We start from the raw sequence: 23,846 nt of genomic DNA on the forward strand, positions 1-23,846 counted from the left end.
ACAGAAAATGCCCATGTTAGTCCAGCTGTACATAACTTTATTCTTAGCTTATCCAACAGTGCTTCCCACAGAAATTAGAGCAGCTCCATGACCAATTTTGAAGAGTTTAGTTTTTCTTCAGTGGAGGTACTTTCTAAATATAAATGCTGCCATACAGAGTGGTGGAGGAATTATAGAGAATTTACAATTCACCAGTCATGACTGTTATGCCTCTCTCAGAATAGACAATTGGGAAATGATTGAAGGAAACAAGAAATCGCAAAGCCACACCACGTCCTCCACTTGTATGTTTCTCATATTTAAGGATTAAGGCCCCCTACTCTGTGACATCACTGTTGCCACTACAAACAGAACCATCTGCCACCGAGCAGGGAAGCCAGTCATTCCCTAATGTGCAAAAATACTTGGTTGAACTCCTGAAACTTATTTGGTAGATCAAAAGCTGCACTGCTGTGGAATGCAATAAACCCCATCTGTTTGAGGTATTTTCAGCAATACTGCACTTCTTTGGAGAACCGAGGTCCCATTATTCTCTAAAAAATATTTTACTCCTGATAAAATTCTCTTTGGGGATCTTTATTGCCTTATTGAACCACTGGCATATTCTTTTACAAAAGACTCTTTTTCTCCCCCAATTTCATTCATTCTTGTACCGTTATTTATGTCTCACATAAGCCAGTGATGTTAACGGTTATATCACGGCAACTCACAATGTCAAGAAGCTTCTCTACACTATTTTACCAGTGTCTTTAAATTTATGCTTTTATTAAATATGATGGCCTCGATGGTCCTTGAATTAGACATTTCCCCAGTAACCAATTAGCATTGTTTTCTAGAAAATATACTCTCCTGTGATGGTTCCCTTACTGCTCTCCAGAAAATTTTTGTATGTATTACTTCCCCACACACACTTCCTCTCTTAAAACTAAATGCCAGATCTCCAGCTCAACCTGTTACTCCACCCGTGCTCAGGCTCCTCCACAGATGCACACACTTCACTTGCAGCTCTCTTCCACTCTGCATCTCAGCAGAGAGAGAAATTCCTTCTGGGCCCCTTGTGAGAAGAGTTCAGATCTGTTCCCTGCCCATATCCCATCACGTCTCCCTCACAGGATCTGACCTTGCAAGGACTTGGGCTGCCCTGGGAGCAATGAATCACCGTTTTATTTTTTTAAGCCATATGTGAGTTAAATTGTTTGATATAAATCATACTCCTGCAGCTCCAGTTTGAAACAGGAGAGCCATTTGCCTGCCGCCTGTGGCTGGCGGCTCTCTGTGTCTCTATCCAGAGTGTCCCTTTTAGAAATGACTACATTTTTGTGACTAACCTTTCCAGACCCATTTTCTTGAATGTGGACCAGTGTTTATTTTGGCTGCATCCCCACTATACAGTTTTCGCTTCCCATGCCAACCCAAGACAAAAGTCATAATTTACGAAGTAAAGGAATGGTACAGATGGAGGTCGTAACTTGGTCTGCTTACCCTGTCTCCCCAGAGCCACCCACTCTTTTCCTCTACTCATTTTTTTTTTCCCCCACCTTCTTTGAAACCAAGGATGCAGTGTTTGTTTAAAAATGCATTGGCTGATGAAATTTTCCACTGCTTGGCACGTTGGAGGAGGGGCTGTCAGGAAAGGGCAAGCTGACATACTAAATACTTTGCCTTTCATGCTAACAGTTCACTTATTACCAATTCAAACCAATGCTTTTTGGCCAGGTTCCCATACTTCAAGTATTTCAAGTAGAAAGAAAGGGGGAAATCTCTGTCATAATTTTCTACAGTTATAAATGTATGATTTCACTTAATATAAGCAGAATCTCTGACTTGTCCATGAGCTTTGGGCGCTGTATGTGTATGAATGGGATGTCAGTGAAGAGCTAAGTTATTTGTTTGGATTTTGCTCTAGCATGAAAAATCTCATGATTTTAAAATAAATTTATGTTTAACATATTTCTTTTTTGTTTCTTTTTCCTTGCGGCTACATGCACAGGGGAACAACAAAGTAAGTTCTTTGTCCTACTGCAGCTCCTCTCTCTCCAGCCCCCACTCCCCTCCCTCATGTGCCTTGGCGAGAGTGTTTCTGTGCACTTTGAAATGACCGATGTCTGTGACAGTGCACAAATGATAGAGGGTGTGCAAATGTCAGAGAAAACAGAGCTTGGACTACCATCATGGCTGTTCATTTTTGACCTTTCGGAAGGGAAATATTATGTTCCTCAGGGTTGGTTATTGGACAGTTCAGAGGTTGTTATTATAAGGAAAGAGAGCAACACTGAGAGCAAAGATTATGAAGATTTAATAATGAGGACTCTTCTGCAGAAAGGGGAAGACAGTCTGATGAAACTCAGTGCAGCTGAAGTTTTTGACCAAAAATCAAAGCTCTCATGTTAATGTGTAGTTATAAAAACCCCAAACTGGTGTCTTAAATAGCAGGATGGCTGGCTTTGCTGGTGAAACTGAGCTAGATCAGTGCTCTGGCTTTGAAGGTGCCTTAAAATGGATGGAGGAGGGTGGGGTCAACATTTGCCTTGGCTTCTGCACCCTTGATGTATTCCAGCTGGATGGAAACAGGAGGGTGTGGGGAATGGAGGGGGAGACTGAAATGTGTATGATAGATTTGTGAAACCAGGCAACGCACACAAATGGTGGAAATTATTTTAATGTTGTTATAATAGGTAAATGAGTAATTTAGTAGTTCATAGGGTGGCTAGATTGTTAAAACTTTAATTCAACTTTTCCAGAAGATTAGAACTACTTCTCACTTATATTAGGTATGTAATAGTAATGTAGTTGGGGAAGATGGTCTTAAGTTTAGCAGGGTGATTTGTTTTTCTTTTTTTTGCTGTGGAGAATTATTAGTGCTTTATCCTACCAGGTGGCCCACTTAAAATAGGCCTCATTGAATACAATAAGAATTGAACGGATTCTGTTATAAAGGGTCTGCCTGCATATTTAAACCAGCTGGAATTCATCAAAATTGCTATTCATAAGCCATACATATAGAATTTAAAACAAATGTGGGAAATCTTGGAGTTTAATTTGATGGAATGTGCTATTATGGAATAAGGTGATAGAGATGGCTGGTGTTGAAAATGTGTCACTTTATAAATTTATATCTTGCTATAATTGCTTATGACCCAAGTAATAATATTTAATAAAGTTAAAAATAATATAAGAAAAGTACAAGATAGACATTTGTGAAGGACCAGAGGGGCGAACTCAGCCCACTAATAGTTTACTTTTTAAAACAGAAGGTAACTTATGAAATCAATTAAAGATTTCTTCTACAAAGTAAAAGATAATATTTCTAACTAATATACCACTATTGGAAAAAACATTTGGACAAAATTTTAGTTCTTATACCATATAATGTATTTTGATTCTTGAATAGTAAGTATCTCTGATCCTGGTCACTTACGTTACACTGAGTCGCTGTCTAGAATTGCATGTGCTGCATCTCTTAATCGTTTAAATAGCCTGAGCTATGTGAGTGCACTAATAGCAAGCCTGTACATGCTGAGGATGAGGGAATCAGCTGCTGACATTTTAGGGAGGTGCTAACCCTTAGGCCATTCAAAAAGCATTTATGATTTGCCTCTTTCACTAGTGATTCATTGATGACTTAAAAGCATTTGTAAAATTCCCCAAAGAAAACTCTTCTTCATAATAGGAGTCATCCGTTTGTTGTGTCTTGCTTGGTCAAGTTCTTCTGGGTAATAAAATGTTCAGTTTAACAGAATTTACTGATTTTTCAAATAATTATACAATGAGCAATAAAACTCAAACATTCTAAGCTGCTACTCCTCAAGGCTACCTCTCGGATGATGCAGAAGGCCTTCCAGGGTCTCCTGGCACCTGGAGCCCCCGTCTGCAGTGTAAACACTTGGTACAATGCTGTGGGAGATATTTGGGTGCCAGTTAGAGTGTTGGTTGAAGAGTGCCAAAGATGCAAGCACTTAACTGCTTTGATTTTTAATTAAAGAGCAGCTGCTTTGGAGGGGCTGATGTTTATTGCCCCTATGCCTTAATTCTTAGTTGCTTATATTATGAATAAGTAATAGTTTGTGAAAAAATAGAAGGCTAATACTTTTAAAATATGATCATTATACTGACCATGGACTCTGGCACAAAAGAGCCTCCTCAAATCACAAGCAGCACATCTGCATGCTATTTTCCTTTAGCTTAGAATTTCAGTATAAATGGAAAACACTGGAATACAAGCTGTGCTATCTCCAGAGTATAGATCTGGAGTCTTCAAAAGGAGAATATGAGATTCGCTTTTCCCTCTCATGCTAGAATGCTTGTCTGAGTTGTCCCCAAGGCAACATACCTGACTTGTTGCCTGCCATATACATGAGCCAGCTATAAAAGGTGACTCATTTCAGACTCACAAAGGCTAATTGTTTATTTAGTGAATGGTATTTCATTATTTATGATAACTAACCAGACACTAAAGAGAATGAAGCCTGCTCAATTAATGTTTCTTTAGATGAGCAGGATGAATGAATTAATCTTCCTACATACATTAAGTATAGTGCACATACACACATATACATACACACACGTATATTATAAGGTGTGTGGAGCAACCCTACTATTCATGTTCTCAATGACAGCTAAATTGATCTGCTTCATCCACCTTTAGATTATGCTTAGAGTGTGGGAGCTAATTCTCTAAACTCCCAGAAAGAAAAAACTTCTACAAGAGACACACAGATTTATATCATAACTGCGTGATGGGGCAAAACACCAAGGGTCACATTCTTCCTTGAACAATTATATGTATTTTATTTGTCCTTAAAAAGCAAATTTTCCTTTTGTGAGGAGATCACAGTTGCTCAGGAAAATTTTTTTTTTCCTTCCAGGCCCATTACTTATTTTTCCTTTGCAAATGTTTTTCTATTGGCATAGTGATATCCTAAGTTGCTTCGGGTAGAGTCTGTCTCCTCCTTAGAGGGGTTTCCCTAGACCTTGTTTGGTTGGCTGGTTAAACACAAATGTAAATCAGAATGTCATTTTCAGAACTGAGGCCTTCAGGTAAAAAGTAATCTCCATGCTTTGTCCTAGAGAGAAGACATTTAATTTCCTTCTTTAATTTGATGCCCTTGCTTGGTAGGCATGTCTAGAAATTTAATAAACATTTAGTGTTATTTTTTTGTTAAAGACTTTGAGTTTCAGTTAAGTATCTTTGATATATTAGGCAAATTGAAGGTAGAAAAAGCCCTTAAAATATAAAGAATAAAATACTATAATAAAAACTCTCAAATTTCTTAATGATGTTGGTACAGAAACACAAATGAAAACTGAAAAGAACCCTAGGTTCAGAAATGAATACTTCAAGAAATTTTAAGTTATACAGAAATGCTACATTTACTCTCTTATGAATCTTTTATTACATTTAAAAGAGAAATTTACTATCACCTTACTTAATTTTAGTCTAAAAACTTTAGTTTTAAAAACTAAAGGATTCTTGTATGCCCCCCAGCAAAAATATGAAGTTGACTGCCTTGATTGGAGAGGAGCATTTGAAAAGGAGAAATAGAACTGAAACATGCTAAAACATGTTAAAAACATGCCATGTTAAAAATAACTAAGCTTGGGCTTCCCTGGTGGTGCAGTGGTTGAGAATCTGCCTGCCAATGCAGGGGACACGGGTTTGAGCCCTGGTCTGGGAAGATCCCACATGCCGCGGAGCAACTGGGCCCGTGAGCCACAACTACTGAGCCTGCGCGTCTGGAGCCCGTGCTCCGCAACAAGAGAGGCCGCGATAGTGAGAGGCCAGCACACCGCGATGAAGAGTGGCCCCCGCTCGCTGCAACTAGAAAAAGCCCTCGCACAGAAACAAAGCCCTAACACAGCCTAAAATAAATAAATAAATAAATAAATTTATTAAAAAAAAAAAAAAAAAAAGAGTGACTTTTGAGGAAAAAAAAAAAAAACAACAACAACTAAGCTTTTACTAAGTTCCAGTTAGGTTAAATGCAGTAATTTATAGAGAGTAGAGGGCTTTGATATTTAAGAAAAGAAGAAGGAAAGAAAATCTGATTTGAACACCTGTTTTAACAACATTTAAAAAACACTTTGTCTAGTAATTTTCTAACACATTCAGCAAGACAAGTGTACATTGTCAGTCTCCATTAGTGGGAAAAATAATTATTACCTAAAGTACTGATTTGGTAATCCATTGGATTCTGGCCATCATTTGCAAAGACAGAGTGTGCCAAATCGAATGTCACCAAAATATATTACACTGAAGAACACAGATGTTAAATCCATGTTAATTTGTTTTGCCTCTTATGCCAGATCTTTAACTCCTAAATTGGTCATATGTGAGAGAGTAAAAGTAGGCACTGAAAATCCATTATCAAACCTGGAAATGTCTTATTGATGTTGTGTGTTAAAATCTTGGTAGATGAAGGAGCAGACAGTACAGTGTCAGAAGGTATAACATCTTACGGAAAAACCCGAACGAGCTTTTTGCTCAACCCAATATATTTCCTCTCTAGTATTTAAAATGACTGAAAGAACATTGTATGTAGTTTAGGTATAGTCAACTCCATTAGGGTTATTTATTTTCTTTGAATAATGTACATTCTTTCCTTGATTTTCCTAAAGAAGTTTAGTGAATGTATTTCCCTGGGATTTAAGGAGAGCCCATCTGGTTCCCTTAATTTATGCATAAACTAATAAGAATACCATTAAAGTTAAAAGAAAAGATAAAAACTCACTGGCCTCAAAGTGTTATTTTAGTTCTATGTGCATATAAAAATGAATTGTCTGTTTCAATCACTGCAACACCAATAAGCCTTTGGTTCTTTTTTGGCAAACCAGTCTTAAAAGAGCGTTGCTAATGAATGCTTAGTTTTTGAACCCCCAACTTTAATTTTAAACAGTCAGAAAAAAGGATAGTTCAATTGAAGGCAAAAAGCTTTGATAAATGAGGTGGAATCCATATTGTGTTCCCAAATTTATGAATCTTGCCAAATAGACTCTATAAGGAAGCAAGAATTGATCTGCTGTTTAGAAAGCTCACAGTGGGTGATAGGACAGGGACCTCTGAAGGATGTTTGGGGCTTGTTTTATATTTTTATTTTCCCTATTGTATCTAAAAAGAAGTGACTTCTCTCTAGTTAATGAGAAATAAGAGAATAATGATGTCTTATGTTGTAGCTTTTTTGACATATTTTTTCTCACAATATTTTAGACATCTTTTTGTATGCCCTATGATATTTTTCAAAGGAATTGGTTTAAGACTGCCCCAAAATAAAAGGAATTCTTTATGATTCTGTTATGAAAACATGTTGTCATCAAGTATGATTTTAGAAGTTTCATTGTGATAAGTTTTATTTTGAAATTTAAGCCCTCACAGAAGCATTTTTAATCAAAAAAGTAGAAATTTATTTCTTTTGCTAATTTATCGTAATGTGGTTATCACACTGTACAGTGAAATCATACAGAATCACTGTAGTTATGAGAGTTTAAAATCCTTCTCCCTATCTTTACCAGATCAGCTGGGCAAAAAACAAAATGAAAAAAAAAAATGTGATTGGTATAAGAAAAAAGGTGGATTCAAAAGATATGTATGTGTATATTTAAAATATATATAAATATTGGGTATCTAATAAGCTTTAGAAAACTAGAGACACATAGCAAACTTTATTTTTTTAATTTTTTAAAATAAATTTATTTATTTGTTTTTGTCTGCCTTGGGTCTTCGCTGCTGCACGCCAGCTTTCTCTAGTTGCGGTGAGTGGGGGCTACTCTTCCTTGCGGTGCACGGGTTTCTCATTGCAGTGGCTTCTCTTGTTGTGAAGCACGGGCTCTAGGCATGCGGGCTTCAGTAGCTGTGGCTTGCGGGCTCATTAGTTGTGGCTCACAGGCTCTAGAGCGCAGGGTCAGTAGCTGTGGCGTGCGGGCTTAGTTGCTCCACGGCATGTGGCATCTTCCCAGACCAGGGCTCAAACCCGTGTCCCCTGCATTGGCAGGCAGATTCTTAACCACTGCGCCACCAGGGAAGCCCTACATAGCAAACTTTAAATGTGAAAACCTATCTACTTAGAAATGAAAAAATACACTCCAAGAATGGATCCAAATGGAAATCAATGCTTAATTTACAGACTATTTGAAATATAATAACAATGAAAATACTATACAGGAAATATTATAAAATATACCCAGTGTTATTCACAGAGAAAAATTAATAACTTTAAATAGAATTCTTATTTTAATAGAAGTAAATAAACTTAAAAGGTCGGAAGGAGAGAAAAAAACTAAGGAAAGAAAGAAATTAATGATTAAAGTAAAAATTAATGAATTAGAAAATAGGAAAAGAAACGCAAGCTTAAACTACATGCAAATTTAAAGCTCTTGTATGGGACAAAAGTTAGTAAACAGTTAAAAGGCAAATGACAAATTCATAAAATATTTGCAGTATGTATGACATACAAAGGATTAAATGTCCTCAAAATAGAATTGTTTCTATTCAGTTCATTTAAAACATAACAAAAACCAGCCAATCAATAGACATAATCATTTAAGACCAAAAAACAGAAAGTAAAAAGACTGATAACTAGATGAGAAAAAGTTTCAATTTCACTAGCAACCAGGAATTGTAAATTAAAATAGCTGTCCAGACATCCTTTTTTTAAAAATAATTATTTATTTATTTATTTTTGGCTGCATTGGGTCTTCGTTGCGGTGTGCGGGCTTCTCATTGCAGTGGCTTCTCTTGTTGCGGAACACAGGCTCTAGGCACGTGGGCTTCAGTAGTTGTGGCACGTGGGCTCAGTAGTTGTGGCTCACAGGCTCTAGAGCACAGGCTCAGTAGTTGTGGCACACTGGCTTAGTTGTTCCTCGGCATGTGGGATCTTCCTGGACCAGGGCTCGAACCCATGTCCCCTGCATTGGCAGGCAGACTCTTAACCACTGCACCACCAGGGAAGCCCCAAACATCATTTTTGAGCTTCAGATCATGAGAAATGTGAAAGAATGGTCATGATAGGTGGTAATGAGGAAGCTGTCCTTCTTATGTACTGCTACATGTGGCAGAGTATACACACAGCCTTCCTGGAGGGCGACCAGTTTGGTGATGTGCATCAAATGCCTTGGTTATGTGCCAACCTTTTGGTCAAGCCATTCCACTTCTAAAAATTTATTTTTATCAAATAATTTGATAGTTGTGCAAAGGTATTTGTTCAAAAATTATTTGGAAACATTTTTCATAATTACCAATGTTTAAAAACTGTATCAATATCCATCATAGATAACTGGGTGAGTAATGTGTGGTACATCAATGAAATGCTATGAAGCAAATTTTTAAAAATAAAGATATATATATTTTATATATGTATATAAAGATATAAATATATCAATTGCAATGGAAATTTTCATGATAAATTAACTGAAAAAAATCACCATGAATAACATAATCCCATTTTTGCTTTAAAATTTTGTAGAGGATGATATTTATATGTATATATTTACACACAGAAATCCTGAGAAGATACACACCAAAATGTTAATTGTATGGGCAATTTTAAATTTTGTTCCCATGTCATTTTCTCATTTTCTTAATAACTGTCTTTTGTGCAATTTTCAAAAAAAGATTTTAAAACACACAGAAAAATGAAAAAGAGGAAGATATTTAAATGGAGGAAGGTGAGAAAGAAACAAATATAAAATGATGAAAATAGTATTCAGAAGGAGAGATATATTACATAAATGGATTAAACTTTACAGGAAAGTAAAAGATAATATAAGTAAATAGTGGAAATTAATCATCTGAGACTATAAACTTGGCATAATTATATAATCTTGTTTATTATTATTTTTTTAATTAATACACAGATTTTGTCAACTCCTTTCCCTTCACCCTGCCTGTGCAAATATGTTGTTTTCCTCACTGAATTACATATTGTTGAAGGACCATGTTATGAGTCTCTGAACGCTCACATTCCCCCCGTTGCCTATGAGTCTCAAATAGTGTCATTGTTTCAACTGCTCAAATTCCATAGTATCCAGCCTCCCCATCTTCCTGGACCAATCATTCTTCCTGAAGTTGCAGTTTTGTAACTGTCAGCACTATCGCCCTCTATGACTGAGTTGTGCATAATGTACAAATAATGTATATTATCTAAGGATTATCAGCCATTCCGTGGCCTAATATCTGGCCCTTGATCTTCCACTATTTAAAAAAATCTAATTGAGATTTAAAGATGAAAACATATAATATTAGGCTAATGAAAAGAATTCTGTAAATTTTAAATTTAAAAGTTGATTCATTTGCCTTGAATCCATTCATTTATGTAACAAAATGTATAATCTGAAAGTTGAAAAACAGATGACAATTGAAGTACTAGGATTAGCATTAGGGTCCCTACTAAGAAATACTCCCCTTGAGGGGAAAAATCATCCTTTTGGTTTCAGAGAGTTATGTTGACCTTTGACTATTTACTCTGTGTTGCTAGCTCCCTACCAGACACCTCCAGTTTGAACAAGAACTGAAAGGTTTAGAGGTATAAAGTATCTGGTCCCTCTGTACCATACTTAAGCACAAAGAGACTAAGGCTGATGGTAATAAAAGCCAGTGACTTAATCTGACTCTAAAAAATAAACAGGGTAAAAAAAAAAGTTAAAATTGGAGAAAACATTTGCAACACATATGGAAGGTAAAGAATTAATATCTTTGCCAAAATTAAAGAGTTCTAAGAAATCAATAAGAAAAAACAGTAATAAAGATTAAAGAGAGAATTGGTGTTTAGAGGGAAAATGGGGAGGCTGCTGAGTCAGTGCAGAGGAGAGATGATGATGGCTTGGGTTAGGGTCACAGTAGTGGCAATAGTGAGAAGTAGTTGGATTCGGGATACATTTTGGTAGTAGAGCCACACCTTTAAGATTTACTGATGGACTGGATTTGGAAAGTGAGAGAAAGAGTAAAATAAAAAAAGATTATTGGATCTTGGATGATGGGTGTGTGTTAGTGCCATTTAATAAAATGAGTAAGATGGGGAAAGGAGAAAATGGAGTGGGTCGTTTCATTCTGACCATGTTAAATTTGGGATCCTAATACACATCGGTGGTTAGTCAGGATAGGTTAAGTTATACTGCTGCAACAAATACTCCACAAAGTCTGGTGGCTGCAAACTACAAAATTTATTTCTTGCTCATGCTGCATGTGCATCTCAAGCTGCCTGGGACTCTGTTCCTTGTTATTCCCACTTCAGGACTCAAGCTGATAGGATTATTACTGATCACCATGGCAGAGGAAATGGGTGGAGAGTAATACACTGACTGTTAATGCTTCTATCTGAATGTGACATGTAATTTCTGTACCCTTTTCATTGTCCAAAGCAAGCCACATGGCCGCACCTAAATTCAAACGGGCAGGAAGTACCATCTTACCAGGTACCTTGGAGGGCAGAATCAAATATTTGAATGTCTATTTAAACATCCCAATGGAGATGTCTTCTAGGCAGATAAATATATAAATCTAAGCTCAGAGGAGAGGCCTTTAGACAGAGATTTAGAAGTTGTTAGATATTTAAAATCTTGGCACCTAAGGAGAAAGAAGCAAAGTATAGAAGCAAAAAGAAGAGAGCTGAGGACAGAATTATCTATTCTTTAGAAAGATAACAGAAAAGGAGAAATCAGTAAAGGAGACTGAGAAAGAACAGGGGTGTGTGTGTGTGTGTGTGTGTGTGTGTATGTATACACGTACATATGTACACATACATGTTTCTGTATGTGTTTATAAGAGCATAGAGAAAGGTGTAGGAAATGGGTTTGAAGAAAAGTTAGGAATTATTTTTAACCTCTTTAGACATCCATATGTTAACTTGTTACAACACTCATGTATTATCTTTATAAACTTAGAAATACAATAAGATAAGAAAAAAATTTATACAGAAAGTGTATGGGGGGAAGTTGGGGAGAGAGCAGTAACTTTTAGGTAGACTGAGCAAGTGAGTATGAGGCAATTTGTAGGAAGCTAGAAGAAGGCCAGGTGAGTGTATGCCTGAACCCAGTTGGTAATGATAATTACTACATGGAAGCCATACACTTGCATATTAAAAATTAAGCATTCTAAATGGATGGAGCAGGTAGGCAAGTATCCCAGAACAAAACCTAAAATAAGTCACTCAGGACTCTAGTTTTTAAGAAATGATAAAAAGGACTAACATATTTTAACTTAAAACCATGTTCTTTTTCTAAAGCATTTGCATTTTGTTTGCCTCAACTTGATACATGCTATTTTAGTCCAGAATTAGGAATGCATTTCCCTTAATTATTGGGATAAGCAGAATCTAGTAAAAGTTCTAAAATGAAAACAGAATAGTATTTAAATAAGAATTTAGAAGGTGTATTCAATTACATGCCAACTGATTGAATCAGCCCTAAAATAGAAAAGGCTAGTGTTATTTGGGGATTTAACGCAAAATGGAACACTAAAGACCACCTTTACATAGCGACAACACACATTCTTCAGCAAAAATTATTATTATTGACCAAGTTTTAATTGAAGAAAGGTTCTAATTTGGACATTTTCATTTTCCTCTTTGAAGTAATTAGCCATTAGTCTCAAATTTTCTCATTTTGTGTCACATGGCTTCAAAGGAAGAATTAGTGACACTTAAAGGAATTGGGCAAAAAAAAATGACAATTTGATACAAAGAGCAAAATAGAGCTTTAAAAAAGGATCAGCTTGTTGAAATTTTTCTATCACTGCAATTATTCCCTCAAGTAAGAAATTGGAAAAAAGTACTGTTTCCACTTAGATCAGTCATTCTCAACTAGGGGTGATTTTGCTCCCCAGGTACATTTGACAATGTCTGGAGACATTTTTGATTGTTGGACTGGGGAGATACTTCTGAAATATAGTGGGTGGAAGCCAATATCCTATTATTTACAGGATAGCCTCCTCAATAAAGAATTATTTAGTCATACGTGTCAATAGTGTTGAAGTTGATAAACCCTGACCTAGCTTGAAATAAGTATGCAAGGACCTCTCATACCCAATTTAGCCTATGAAGATTTGGACCTATAACCTTCATTAACTGAGTCAAATTCACCTAAAATTGGTTGAAGAACTGGAATCTGTTCAGACTACAAACTCTGGTTTATAAGCACTTTACACTTCCCATTATGCTTCAGCAGTATCTGCTTCACATGAAAAATATTCCTTACCCTTTGATTTGATAGGTTGCCTTAGAAAGTGTGACAATAACTGAAAAGATTTTCAAACTTGAGCTTATATACCTAGACAAGTGGTATGAGGTCAAGGACTGTGAGTGTAACAAAGAATTGCCTTCACCAACACTTTTTTGTGAACATATGTCTTTCATTAAATAAGAAAAGCCTGGGACGTCCCCACTGGCTCAGTGGTTAAGAGTCTGCCTGCCAATGCAGGGGACACGGGTTCGAGCCCTGGTCCGGGAAGATCCCACATGCCGCGGAGCAACTAAGCCTGTGCGCCACAACTACTGAGCCAGTGCTCTAGAACCCATGTGCCACAACTACTGAAGCCCGTACTGCTAGAGTCTGTGCTCCACAACAAGAGAAGCTACCACAATAAGAAGCCCGCACACCGCAACAAAGCGTAGCCCCCAGCTCACCGCAACTAGAGAAAGCCCACGTGCAGCAATGAAGACCCAAAACAGCCAATAAATAAATGAATAAAATTTAAAAAACAAACAAAAAGAAAAGCCCAATTTTTATAAATTTGGATAACTTTTATGTGCTACCACTAAAAGCCTATTTCAAAATTGGAATTCCATGAAAACAGAAAAAAAAGTCAAAATCTTTCTATATTTGAGCATTAGAACGAGACATAAAAAGAGACTCAGTAAAGTATGGTTAAAATCTGAGTCTTTATCAAGAAAAACGTTTCTAATGTTCTAACCTAAGCTTATTGTTCCCTTTCCATGTGGTCCAACAATCCAACTCATGGATTGTAAGCAGAAACTTTTTTTGGGTAAGGTATGGAATGTATTGTCTGCCAATAAAGATTTTTTTAAGTCACTTTAAGATGGCAACATCCAGACCCAAAGATAAAGCCAGTCATATAAATTTGCTCAGCCCATATAAAGGTAGAGTTTGTCAAGCATTGAAGCATAACTTTGATACTTTGATTTTCTTAAAATGTGACAAAATTACTGAAGTCGGTTATAGAAGCCAAGTTTTATGAAGGCTATTAACAATTTTACATTTCCAATTCATGTGAAGTGCTGAGAGGGTTATAGTTATAATGAATTACAGAGGGACAGAAGTATAAAGATTATAGTATTATGGATTTTTAGAATACAAATGTCACATCAGAGAGTGGCAGACATCTAAATTTCAGCTTGGGGACTTCCCGGGCGGTCCAGTGGTTAAGACTACGTGCTTCCAATGCAGAGGGGCAGGTTCGATCCCTGGTCAGGGAACTAAGATCCCACATGCCTCGTGGCATGACCAAAAAGTAAAATTAATTAATTAATTTCAGCTTGGATTCTATAAAATGACATAATGACATGGTGGTTGTGGTCCAGGAATAGTTCTTTAACAAAGACAGTGTATTACAACTGCTACTAAATAGAAAGGCCTCCCAAATCGTGAAAAAGCAGTATTTAAATTTTAAGTACTAGACAGGGAACATTAGGCAGAAATTTGGCAGAACAGCATTTTGTATATTGGTTGATTTGTGTGATATTCTTCTGTGTTACATTTATTGGTTTATTATTTGTTTATTGTCTGTCTTCTTAACTATACTTCAGACTCTATGAAGACAAGATCCCCTCTGTGGTTCTGTTAACTTATTATATCCCTAGAACTTGGGACATAATAGGTAGTGAGTAAATATTTGTGCAATGATTCAATGAATGGACATAAATGATGGAAGAAACAAGTCACACACTGTGACCTTAGACATAGAGTTTTGAGGGAAGAAGTAGGTGAAAGTGCAAAGGAGGGAAATCAGGGGAAAAGTAAGAATAGATAAGGAAAGTTAGTGACACAGGCAGAAGTAGCTTCCAAAACCTCTAGCCATTAGCTTGGTCACCATGATTCATTCACCTGAAATTACTCCCATGTACATTAAATTTTTTACTTTGCCAGACTATTTACACACCTCATTCTTTAGGGCTAGGCACAATAAAATGCTAATGAAATAAATTACTAGGGTTTTTTTTTTCCAGTATGTATAAGTTAATTGTGTTTTATTCCCAACTCTATCAACATATTTTGTACCCTGAGAAAGAGAACTTTTTATGTCTTAATTTTTCTCAAAATGGGGATAATAGCATTACTATAAAAAGGAAAATCCTCAGAATTCTTTCATTTCTTCATCCTTTCTTTCTGTACTCCCAGGTCAGAGGATGTTCCTCTTCTTTGACAAGGCCATCCCTTCAGCATATATTTGGGGCTTTGCTTTATCAGTTATTTCCATGTCTTGGATTTTTATTCTCTCTCCTACTGGCCTTTTCTTCTCTAGATAGATAGATAGATAGATAGATAGATAGATAGATAGATAGATAGATAGATAATCTCTATCTATGTCTTTGTCTATAGATATATAGACTTTTCTTTCTTCTACCTGGTTCCCCATTCAAAAACTGTGTATTTCTCTCTTTCCCTTCGCCACTAGATATCTTTAAATTAGTTCATTTAATCCTCACAACAGTCCTGTAAGGCAGTGCTTCTCAGCTGGGGGCATTTGGCAATGTCTAGAGACATTTGTGACTGTCACAGTTGGGTTGGGGGGTGGTACTGGCATCTAGTGGGTAGAGGCCAGGGATGCTACTAAACATCCTATAAGGCACAGGACAGCCCTGTACAGCAAAGAATTATCCTGCTTAAAATGTCAATAGTACTGCTGTTGAGAATCCCTGCTGTAAAGTAAACACTATCTTCTCCATTCTAGAGATGAAGAACATGAGGCTTAGTAAAGTTTGCAAACTAACCAAAGATCACATATCTAATAAGTGAAGGAGTCAGGATTTAATTCAAACCCAGTTTTGAATTTAGAGTTCATGAACTTTCTGATGTACATACTCAATTTCAATATAATTTTTATTATTGTATGTAAATTTAGAGTAAACATCTTAGTGCATGATTCCTCGTATTCATTTCTGATTATTTCCTTAGGGTAGACTTGTAGAAGTGGAATTGCTATCAAAGGGAATGAATAATTACAGAGTTTTTGATTACTTGCCTCAAAGCTAGAGTGATTCACATTCCTAACATCTCACCTAACCGTAACCTACAATGAGTATTACAATTTTCTTTTACCTTCATATTTAATCCTTGCCAATTTGATCATCTGCCTTTCGCTTAAAAAAAAAAAAAATCCCTTCTTCTCAAATAGTTTCCTTTAACTGAAACCTATTGACCCTCCTGATTAGGGCAACAAAGAAGTGCAGAGTTTTAAAGCTCCAGTGTGAGCTGAAATCCCAGCTCTGCCACTTAATAGTGGGGTGACTTTGTGCAAGCTGCTCAGAGCCTCTCTCTTCATTTGTTAAATGGAGCTTGATGATAATCTCTACCTCACAATGACCAAGTAAGCTAATAATACTTGTGATGTATGTAGAACAGTGCCAGGAATAAAGTCAATTCTCAAAAGGTGTTGGCTGTCTTCAATATTGTTTTTTGTACTCACATGGTTTTTTAAGCTTTGTTAAAGTGCTATGGTTCTGGACCCACTAGTTGCGCTGACTCCCAATACCATCCTCTTTCTCCAAATATCATCCCTTTTCTGAGCTTACTATTTACCAAAGGCTTGCTATTGCTAACGCCCTGAAAAGCATCAGTTGGGCTACTATTGCTGAGCTACTGCTTGGCTTTTACCTTCAGAATTTGTTCATAGCCTCATCTTTGCTCCAGGGTATTCTCATATGCCCGAATATAAACCATCTCCGTCTAGGTATTACGGATTATCCTACTCAGTAGTTCTCTGCTTTTATGTATTCTTACATGAAAGTTCTATATATTGAGTAGCAGCATTTCCCAAAGTATGCTCAGCCTATTTAAAGGAGAAGGAAGTGTTTTGATGATTAAAAATGTTTTGGTTACATTGTATTCTTTGTCTCTCTTCTGGTGAGACACAGAGTACATTCGCATTTTTTAAAATTTGAGAGTCCTGGAATAAAGAAACATGTAAATGTGTTTCACTGCAATTCTTGAACTTATCAAATAACCTCCCCATCCCCCCCCCCACTTTTAAAAACATCATCTTGTTTGATGGGGAACGCTGTTGCAGAGTAGGCAGCAGGACCAGGAGCAGCCTCTGACTCTCAGCATGGTCCATCTGACCTGCACCAGACACCCCCAAGTTTCTCATTAAAAATGCAAACTCCTGGGCCACTCCCAAGTCTTCTGAATTTGAATATTTGAGGATGTCACCTGGGAATATGCATTTTTAAATAAGCTGCCAGGGTAATTTTATAGCATCCAAAGTTTTAGAATTACTACTGTAGGTACTAACAGCAGCCATTGTGCAAGGTGCAAACGCTATTAATATTTCCCTTCTGTCACATCGAGGAAGATTTTTACACTCATAGCCTTTGATTCTACTGTGAGGTATATTGATGTAATGTTAAGAATCGTGCCCTAAGCCCAGGTTTACCAGAAATTTCAGCTTTCTCATCACACCCCATCCCAAGTCCCTGTCAGCTGTGAGCAATAGCAAATCAGTTTGCCAGTAGCTAGAGAGGCTGTGAACGGATTCTGTTCACAGCTCTGACACTGATGGTGAGGAATCATTACTTTTCCTCGTTGAAAATGACCGTTGGCAGTCCCCAGACTGGAAGGAAGATCTAGAGAGGCCCAATACATTTCTTCATGGCGCAGGATCAGAGCCGCCACCGGGTGTGCCTGAGAGCTCAAACTAGCTCACTCTTTTCTGTATATTTGTTTGTTCAGGGAAGTCATTACCATATCTCTTTGTACTTCTGTGCTAAGAAGCTCTGAAAATTTCCAGGGAGTTTTCCAGATGAGCCGAAGTGTATAACTAGTACTTAATTTTGGTTTTAAGTCCAGAGTGAAAGTGGATCTGAACTTGACACACATAAACAGCAGAAAGTTTATTTGTACAGGTTTATAGTTTTCGTTTTTTCTTTCTTTCTTTTACCTTTTGCTTATTAGAACTGTTCTGCTAAATAATATTAACTTGTTAAAAGGTATGTCCACATTTTCCCTCTTTTGGTGATTTCCACACTTTGTACCCTGCCAAGTTTGCCCATGATGTTCATTGACACTTGTTTTTCTAAATAGAAAATAAAGTTTGATTGATTTCAAAGGAGAGTTGAGAATAACCTCTGGTTGTGAAATATTTTGGTTGTTAAGTTGTTCCTTTTCAATGTGTAAAAGACTATTCCATTCTTGGTATCACTTTGGAGTCTACCTTTAACTAAATTTCCTTCCTGACTTCTGACAGTATTGAAAGTTTGCATTTGCTGCCCTTGTAAGACAAGGACAGGGTGATGCTATTCTTGAAAATGTTAACTCAAACTGTATTATCTGTTTCCATCTATGTTTCCACCAGTCTGTTTCTAGACATTTGCAGTGGCTTATATTGCCTTAGAACTTCACCTCTGTCAATCACTCTTGCCCTTGACCTGTTGTTAGCATTAGATTGTCATCTGCTGAGAAATGAATGGTGCCCTGGCCTGGCAGGTTATCTGCTCCATCAAAGTACTGCAGTCTGAAGTAGTCTTTGCATGCTATGCTTAGGGGTCAAAGCACCCAGAGGTACAGCAAACACTTGGTGTTCAGCCAGATTTCAAGGCAATAGCTTCCTGAATCTTCCCCCTAACTTTAGGGAGCCAGTGTACTTGCCTAGACTTCCCCAGGTAACTTCCTAGTCTCCGATAGGTGAGGGCAACCTGAGAGCCAGCCTTCTTTTATACATCATTCCTGCTTGTCCTGTCTGTTGTAGTTTGATGTGATTTATTGTTTCTCTCATTTCACATCAGTTCAGTTCACTAAACCTTTATCGAGCACTTGCCAGGTGTCAAGAATACAAAAATTACTAGGTCCATGAGTTCTCTCCTTAAGGAGCTCACTGTCTGACAGAAACTTACAATAGAGGGTGATAAAAGGTATATTCAGGGTTCAGTGGCTCCTAAGGAGCACCCAGTAACCTGTGGGAAGGGAGGGGAAGGCATGCTAATGGGCAACACCTAACTGTTGAGGTCAGGCGTGGCAGGACTGCTGCCCTCACAGCAGGCAGGGGATCAAGTCACTGAGGATAGTGTACTTCATCCTGTGCCATCGAGAAACTATGAAAGGTCAGAGTGGTGTTTTAGACTGTTTAGTCTAGCAGCAGTGTGAAGGATAAATTTAATGGGAGCCAGGAGACCCGTCAGGAGATTCTCATAGTAGTCAAGGAGAGAGGATGTGAGGGCCTGAACCAAGAAGAGTTTTAAGGAATAGATGATGATGTAAATGAAAAATATGCCCCTTCCAAATCTTTGGGGTTAGATTTATTCTGGGAATTTAGTATGTCATCAGAATCAGATATAGGTTAACACATTTCCTTATAAGTTGTGGGTTGACAGCCTCCTCTTCTCAGAGGAAGCACCACTCTGTCCCCATTGCTGGTCCCAACTTCTGTTTGTTTGTTCCCATCTCCCATACAGGTCCCCTGCCCAACTCTCACTGGGCTTCTCTGCAGCTTTGACCATTAAGGCTTATGCTGACCACTCTTAGGAGCTTTTCCTAATTACAGTCTCTGACAAACATTGAGCACTCGGCATGAGTTCTACCATCTGTATGACAAAAAGTGAAAAATAAATTAGAATATATAGTATTAATCATTTCTCATTGTTTGGGCGGGTAGGGTTTCCTCTCATTCAATCAATGCATTGCAACATTTCTCTAGTTAAAAATAAAAGCAAGCATGTTGTAGAAGTTGTGATCTATTACAGTCTTGTTCTGTCCTTCATTTGTTGCCTCTCAGTAATCTGTAAAGCTGTTTGGTTTTTTTTTTTCCTGATATGAGCCAATTCCTTTGTTATTTTCCATTTACATTTCTTCTTCTTTTCTGCCCCTTTTCCTCTTTTGAGATCCTGAGAGAGTGGTTTCAAAGGAAATTCTTTAAGAGACCTGCAAAATGTATTTTCTACATTGAGTTAAAAAACTCCATAGCAATAAACTTGGTTTAATGTGGTCAGTTTTATCACAGATCAGGCCTGCCCAAGGCAAGGGAGCTCAGCCAGTAATTTGGGAAGCCTTTGAAGCCACATGTACATGTATACATTAACCTCAGAAACTAACCATAATTTTAATTAACATAAAATAATCTAAAGACATGCTGATTAGACACCATGTGGCTTGAACAAAGCATTCTGGGCAGGGGGTTGGGGAATAGAGAACTTTGACCATTCCTATCCCCAACAGACAGGGTTTTCTTTAATCATTTAGAAACACATTTTATTTTGTTCAACCTTGTTTTTTTCCTTGCACGATGTTCTTAGAGACCAAAAACAACAAAATTCCAAAAGCTTTTGCTAATTAAAAAGAGAGGAACTGAAACTGTTATAGATTATGTCAGTTAAACCCCACATTAGAAAAAAGTAGAACTCCAGATCTCTTTTAAAGCACATGATTTACACCATATTCCAGGAAATTGAAGCAGGCCGAGAATTTTTCATTCATTTCTCTTGTGTGTCATGTGGGCCACACTTCGAGCTTTTGGTTCTCCTAGGGACAAAGCAGGAAGAATTAACTCGAGCCAGTGCTGCTTTTTATGATATGTGGTTTTGAGTTTCAGAGCAGTGGAGTGCAGTGTGAATCATGGAAGCAACCAACTGAAAAATCCTCAACCCTATAACAAAAAGCAGATTTTTTTCCACATTTCTTCCAAGTTTTTATTTCACATGCAAGTCTGAGATACAAAATATTCTGTAAAACTGTAAGGAAGCCACAGTAGTTCTTGCTGTTTAGGGGTTTCCCAGAGAGAATCGGGTTCAGAATGTTCCTTTTTTTGCCAAAAGGTTTGTTATGTGGACTGAACGGCCCAACAAAACAGACAACACCATCTCCATTTTATTACACATGTTATTTACTGGGGTTTCCCTGAAGAAAGCTTAAGAAGTCTTTCCCCATGAGTCACTGACCAAGTGATTGTTTTTTTAAAATATAAACTTTCCTTCAGCTGGTCAATTTGGAACACAGTCTTCCGATCTTCTGTTCACTTCAGGGCTGCTTCGCCTTCATCTGTAAATAATCACGTCTATAGCCAAATCGAGTGGCTTGAACGTAGCCAATTTCTTTCCGTTTAACACTCAGGTTTAAGAAATCAACAGCCTGATCAGGCAAGATTCAGAGGACTCTATCCTCTGAATGTGACCTGCATAGTTATATTTTCATTGCTTTGGCAAAATGCCTCTCCTTGGTTTAATTTCTGCTGGAATTAACGAAATGGGGAATTGCACCCCTTTTCACCAAGAATTGGTGGTGGTCGCTATGCCCAGGTGACCTTACCTTTTTACCTTCGTGTGTGGGTTAGATGATGTTGACTTCTACTGTCGTGTTCTTATTGTATATGACACTGTAATGATTGTCCTTGCTAGTAGTTGAACTTTCTAATTAAATATTGACACCTTAACAAATGTGTCAATATGAACGTTAATCAAAGTTAACTTTTTCTCCATAAAAATAGCCCTATAATTGCAATCATGTATTCTAAAGGAACAATATTATTTTAGAGAATATTTCTGAACCCCTTCCCACCCACTTTCCCAGTGGCTATAAGAAGCCTGCTGATGCCAGCTGAGTGGTCTAGAGTGCCTGCTAATTACCTCCTTCCACAGCTTTTGATTTTGAGCCCAACTGATGGCGCCAGAGGCTGAACCACAGTCAGATCTACAGGCCCCTGATTTGCCAAATGGAATCTATGCAGTTTGTTTCCTTTCTCACAGTGTTTTTATGATGGACTCAGCTCAAACTAGAAATAGACTAGGAATTGCTTCAAAATATTAATGGATGATGGTTTAAATTTTGAGAAAAATAGCCATCAGAATTCTAATTCCATTGCCTGTGTGTGTGTGTGTGTCTGTGTGTACACAAAAGGATACATGTAAACATATCACGAAATTTATTTTTATGAAAACATTGACATTCTTTTAATTATTTTCCTCTAAATACACTAATACCAAAGGCTTTCAGAATACTTCACATTTTATAGCCCAATAAAGGTTTTAATCCATTGTCTGTTGATGACTAACATGTAAGGTCTCATGTCCAAATCAGATGTGCCTAGAGTTTTTGCTAAACTGGCATCCTTTTAAAATATACCTTAGGAAAAAAAAAAACATTATTGTATGCATAGAGGGAATAAGAATTCCCTTTCCGGGAGTTTCAGAGGAGTTAGCCTGAGACCCTAACAGTTATCTCTCCATTTCATAGAAAAAAATTCAACACAAAGCTTTAGTTTCATGACCTTTAAAAATGTTTGTTTCTCTAAAAGTACTTTTTCAGCTGTATATTGCTTTCTTATTTGAGGTTCCTTTGGAAAGGGAAATTGATTATGCTAAAGAAAATAATGTTTGAAGCCAAGCAGTTCTCTGACACTTGCGAGTTAAAGGTTTCCTAAGTGAACTAATGGCTTTTCTCCCTATTAATTTAGCCCCAAACACATTTGGGGTACGATGGCAATAAGTCAAGTATTTCAAACTCTGTAGGGCAGAGTGAATGGAAAGTTAGCTCTCAGTTTTCTTTATTGATGGGAAGTTGGAAATTATGCAGATAATTTTAAAGAGCAGATAATCTAAATCGCACAGCAAGCGCGCACATGCACGCGCGCACCCATACACACACACACACACACACACACACACACACACACACACACACCCTGTTATCCATTAGAATAAGTCTTCCTCATCACATTTACCAAACTTGTAAGTGTAGCTGTACCCAATTGGTTCACTGATTCATCCCACAGACATTTAGTTAGCCCCTTCCACGCATCCGGCTATGTTTGGTGCTGGGTATAAAGCATGAAAGAATTCCTCTTCTCAAAGAGCTCCCACCCTCGTAAGGGAGGCTGATAAGAAAGTCATTTATCATCACCTTTTATGATCATCACGGTAATATTTCTGTTAGAGAGCATAGATGAGAGGTGCCTAATTATGTTTTCCTGACAAGCAAGGATGTGGATCAGAAAATGCTTTGAAAAGAAAGTGACTTTTTTTTTTTTTTTTAAAGATTTATTTATTTTATTGATTGATTGATTGCTATGTTGGGTCCTTGTTTCTGTGCTAGGGCTTTCTCTAGCTGCAGCAAGCGGGGGCCACTCTTCATCGCGGTGCGCGGGCCTCTCACTGTCGCGGCCTCTCTTGTTGCGGAGCACAGGCTCCAGACGCGCAGGCTCAGTATTTGTGGCTCACGGGCCTAGTTGCTCCGCGGCATGTGGGATCTTCCCAGACCAGGGCTCGAACCAGTGTCCCCTGAATTAGCAGGCAGACTCTCAACCACTGTGCTACCAGGGGAGCCCAAGAAAGTGACTTTTGAGATGAGTTTTGAAGGGTACAAGTAAGAATCTGGGAGAAGGCTGGGGAAAAGGGAGTAGATCCCGGACAGAGGAACAGTATAAGTAAAAATTCAGAGGAATGAGAATATACTGGGGGAACCAAAGGTAGATGGCTATGACTGCATGAAGTTTGAATGACGAGGTACAAAGGAGGCTGAGAAGCAGGGGAAGTAGACAGAGGACAAATCTTGCTGGGTTTTGTATGCCATGGGCAGGAGTTTGGACTTTATCCTAAGAGCACTATGCAGTCATTAAAGAAATTTAAACATGGGATCATCTTTATATTTAATAAGAGTGTTATACTAGGAGTGAGTATTAGTATATCTAATCTATTAAGATA

At 37.6% G+C, this 23,846-nt stretch overlaps 1 protein-coding gene across 4 annotated transcripts in view; it reads left to right on the forward strand.

The window, feature by feature from the left end:
* The window catches only part of DNM3 (dynamin 3), a 579,267-nt gene that overhangs the window by 489,914 nt on the left and 65,507 nt on the right, over nucleotides 1-23,846 (forward strand). Inside the window, exon 17 of one of the 4 annotated variants that reach the window (XM_007165324.2) lies at nucleotides 1,991-2,002. The exons of the other annotated variants lie outside the window; for them this stretch is intronic. Coding sequence (XP_007165386.1) covers nucleotides 1,991-2,002 — 12 coding nt within the window. The remainder of the gene's footprint in view (nucleotides 1-1,990; nucleotides 2,003-23,846) is intronic. 4 annotated transcript variants of the gene reach the window in all.

This window comes from Balaenoptera acutorostrata, chromosome 1 (assembly GCF_949987535.1).
Source record: "Balaenoptera acutorostrata chromosome 1, mBalAcu1.1, whole genome shotgun sequence".
Lineage (NCBI taxonomy): Eukaryota > Metazoa > Chordata > Mammalia > Artiodactyla > Balaenopteridae > Balaenoptera > Balaenoptera acutorostrata.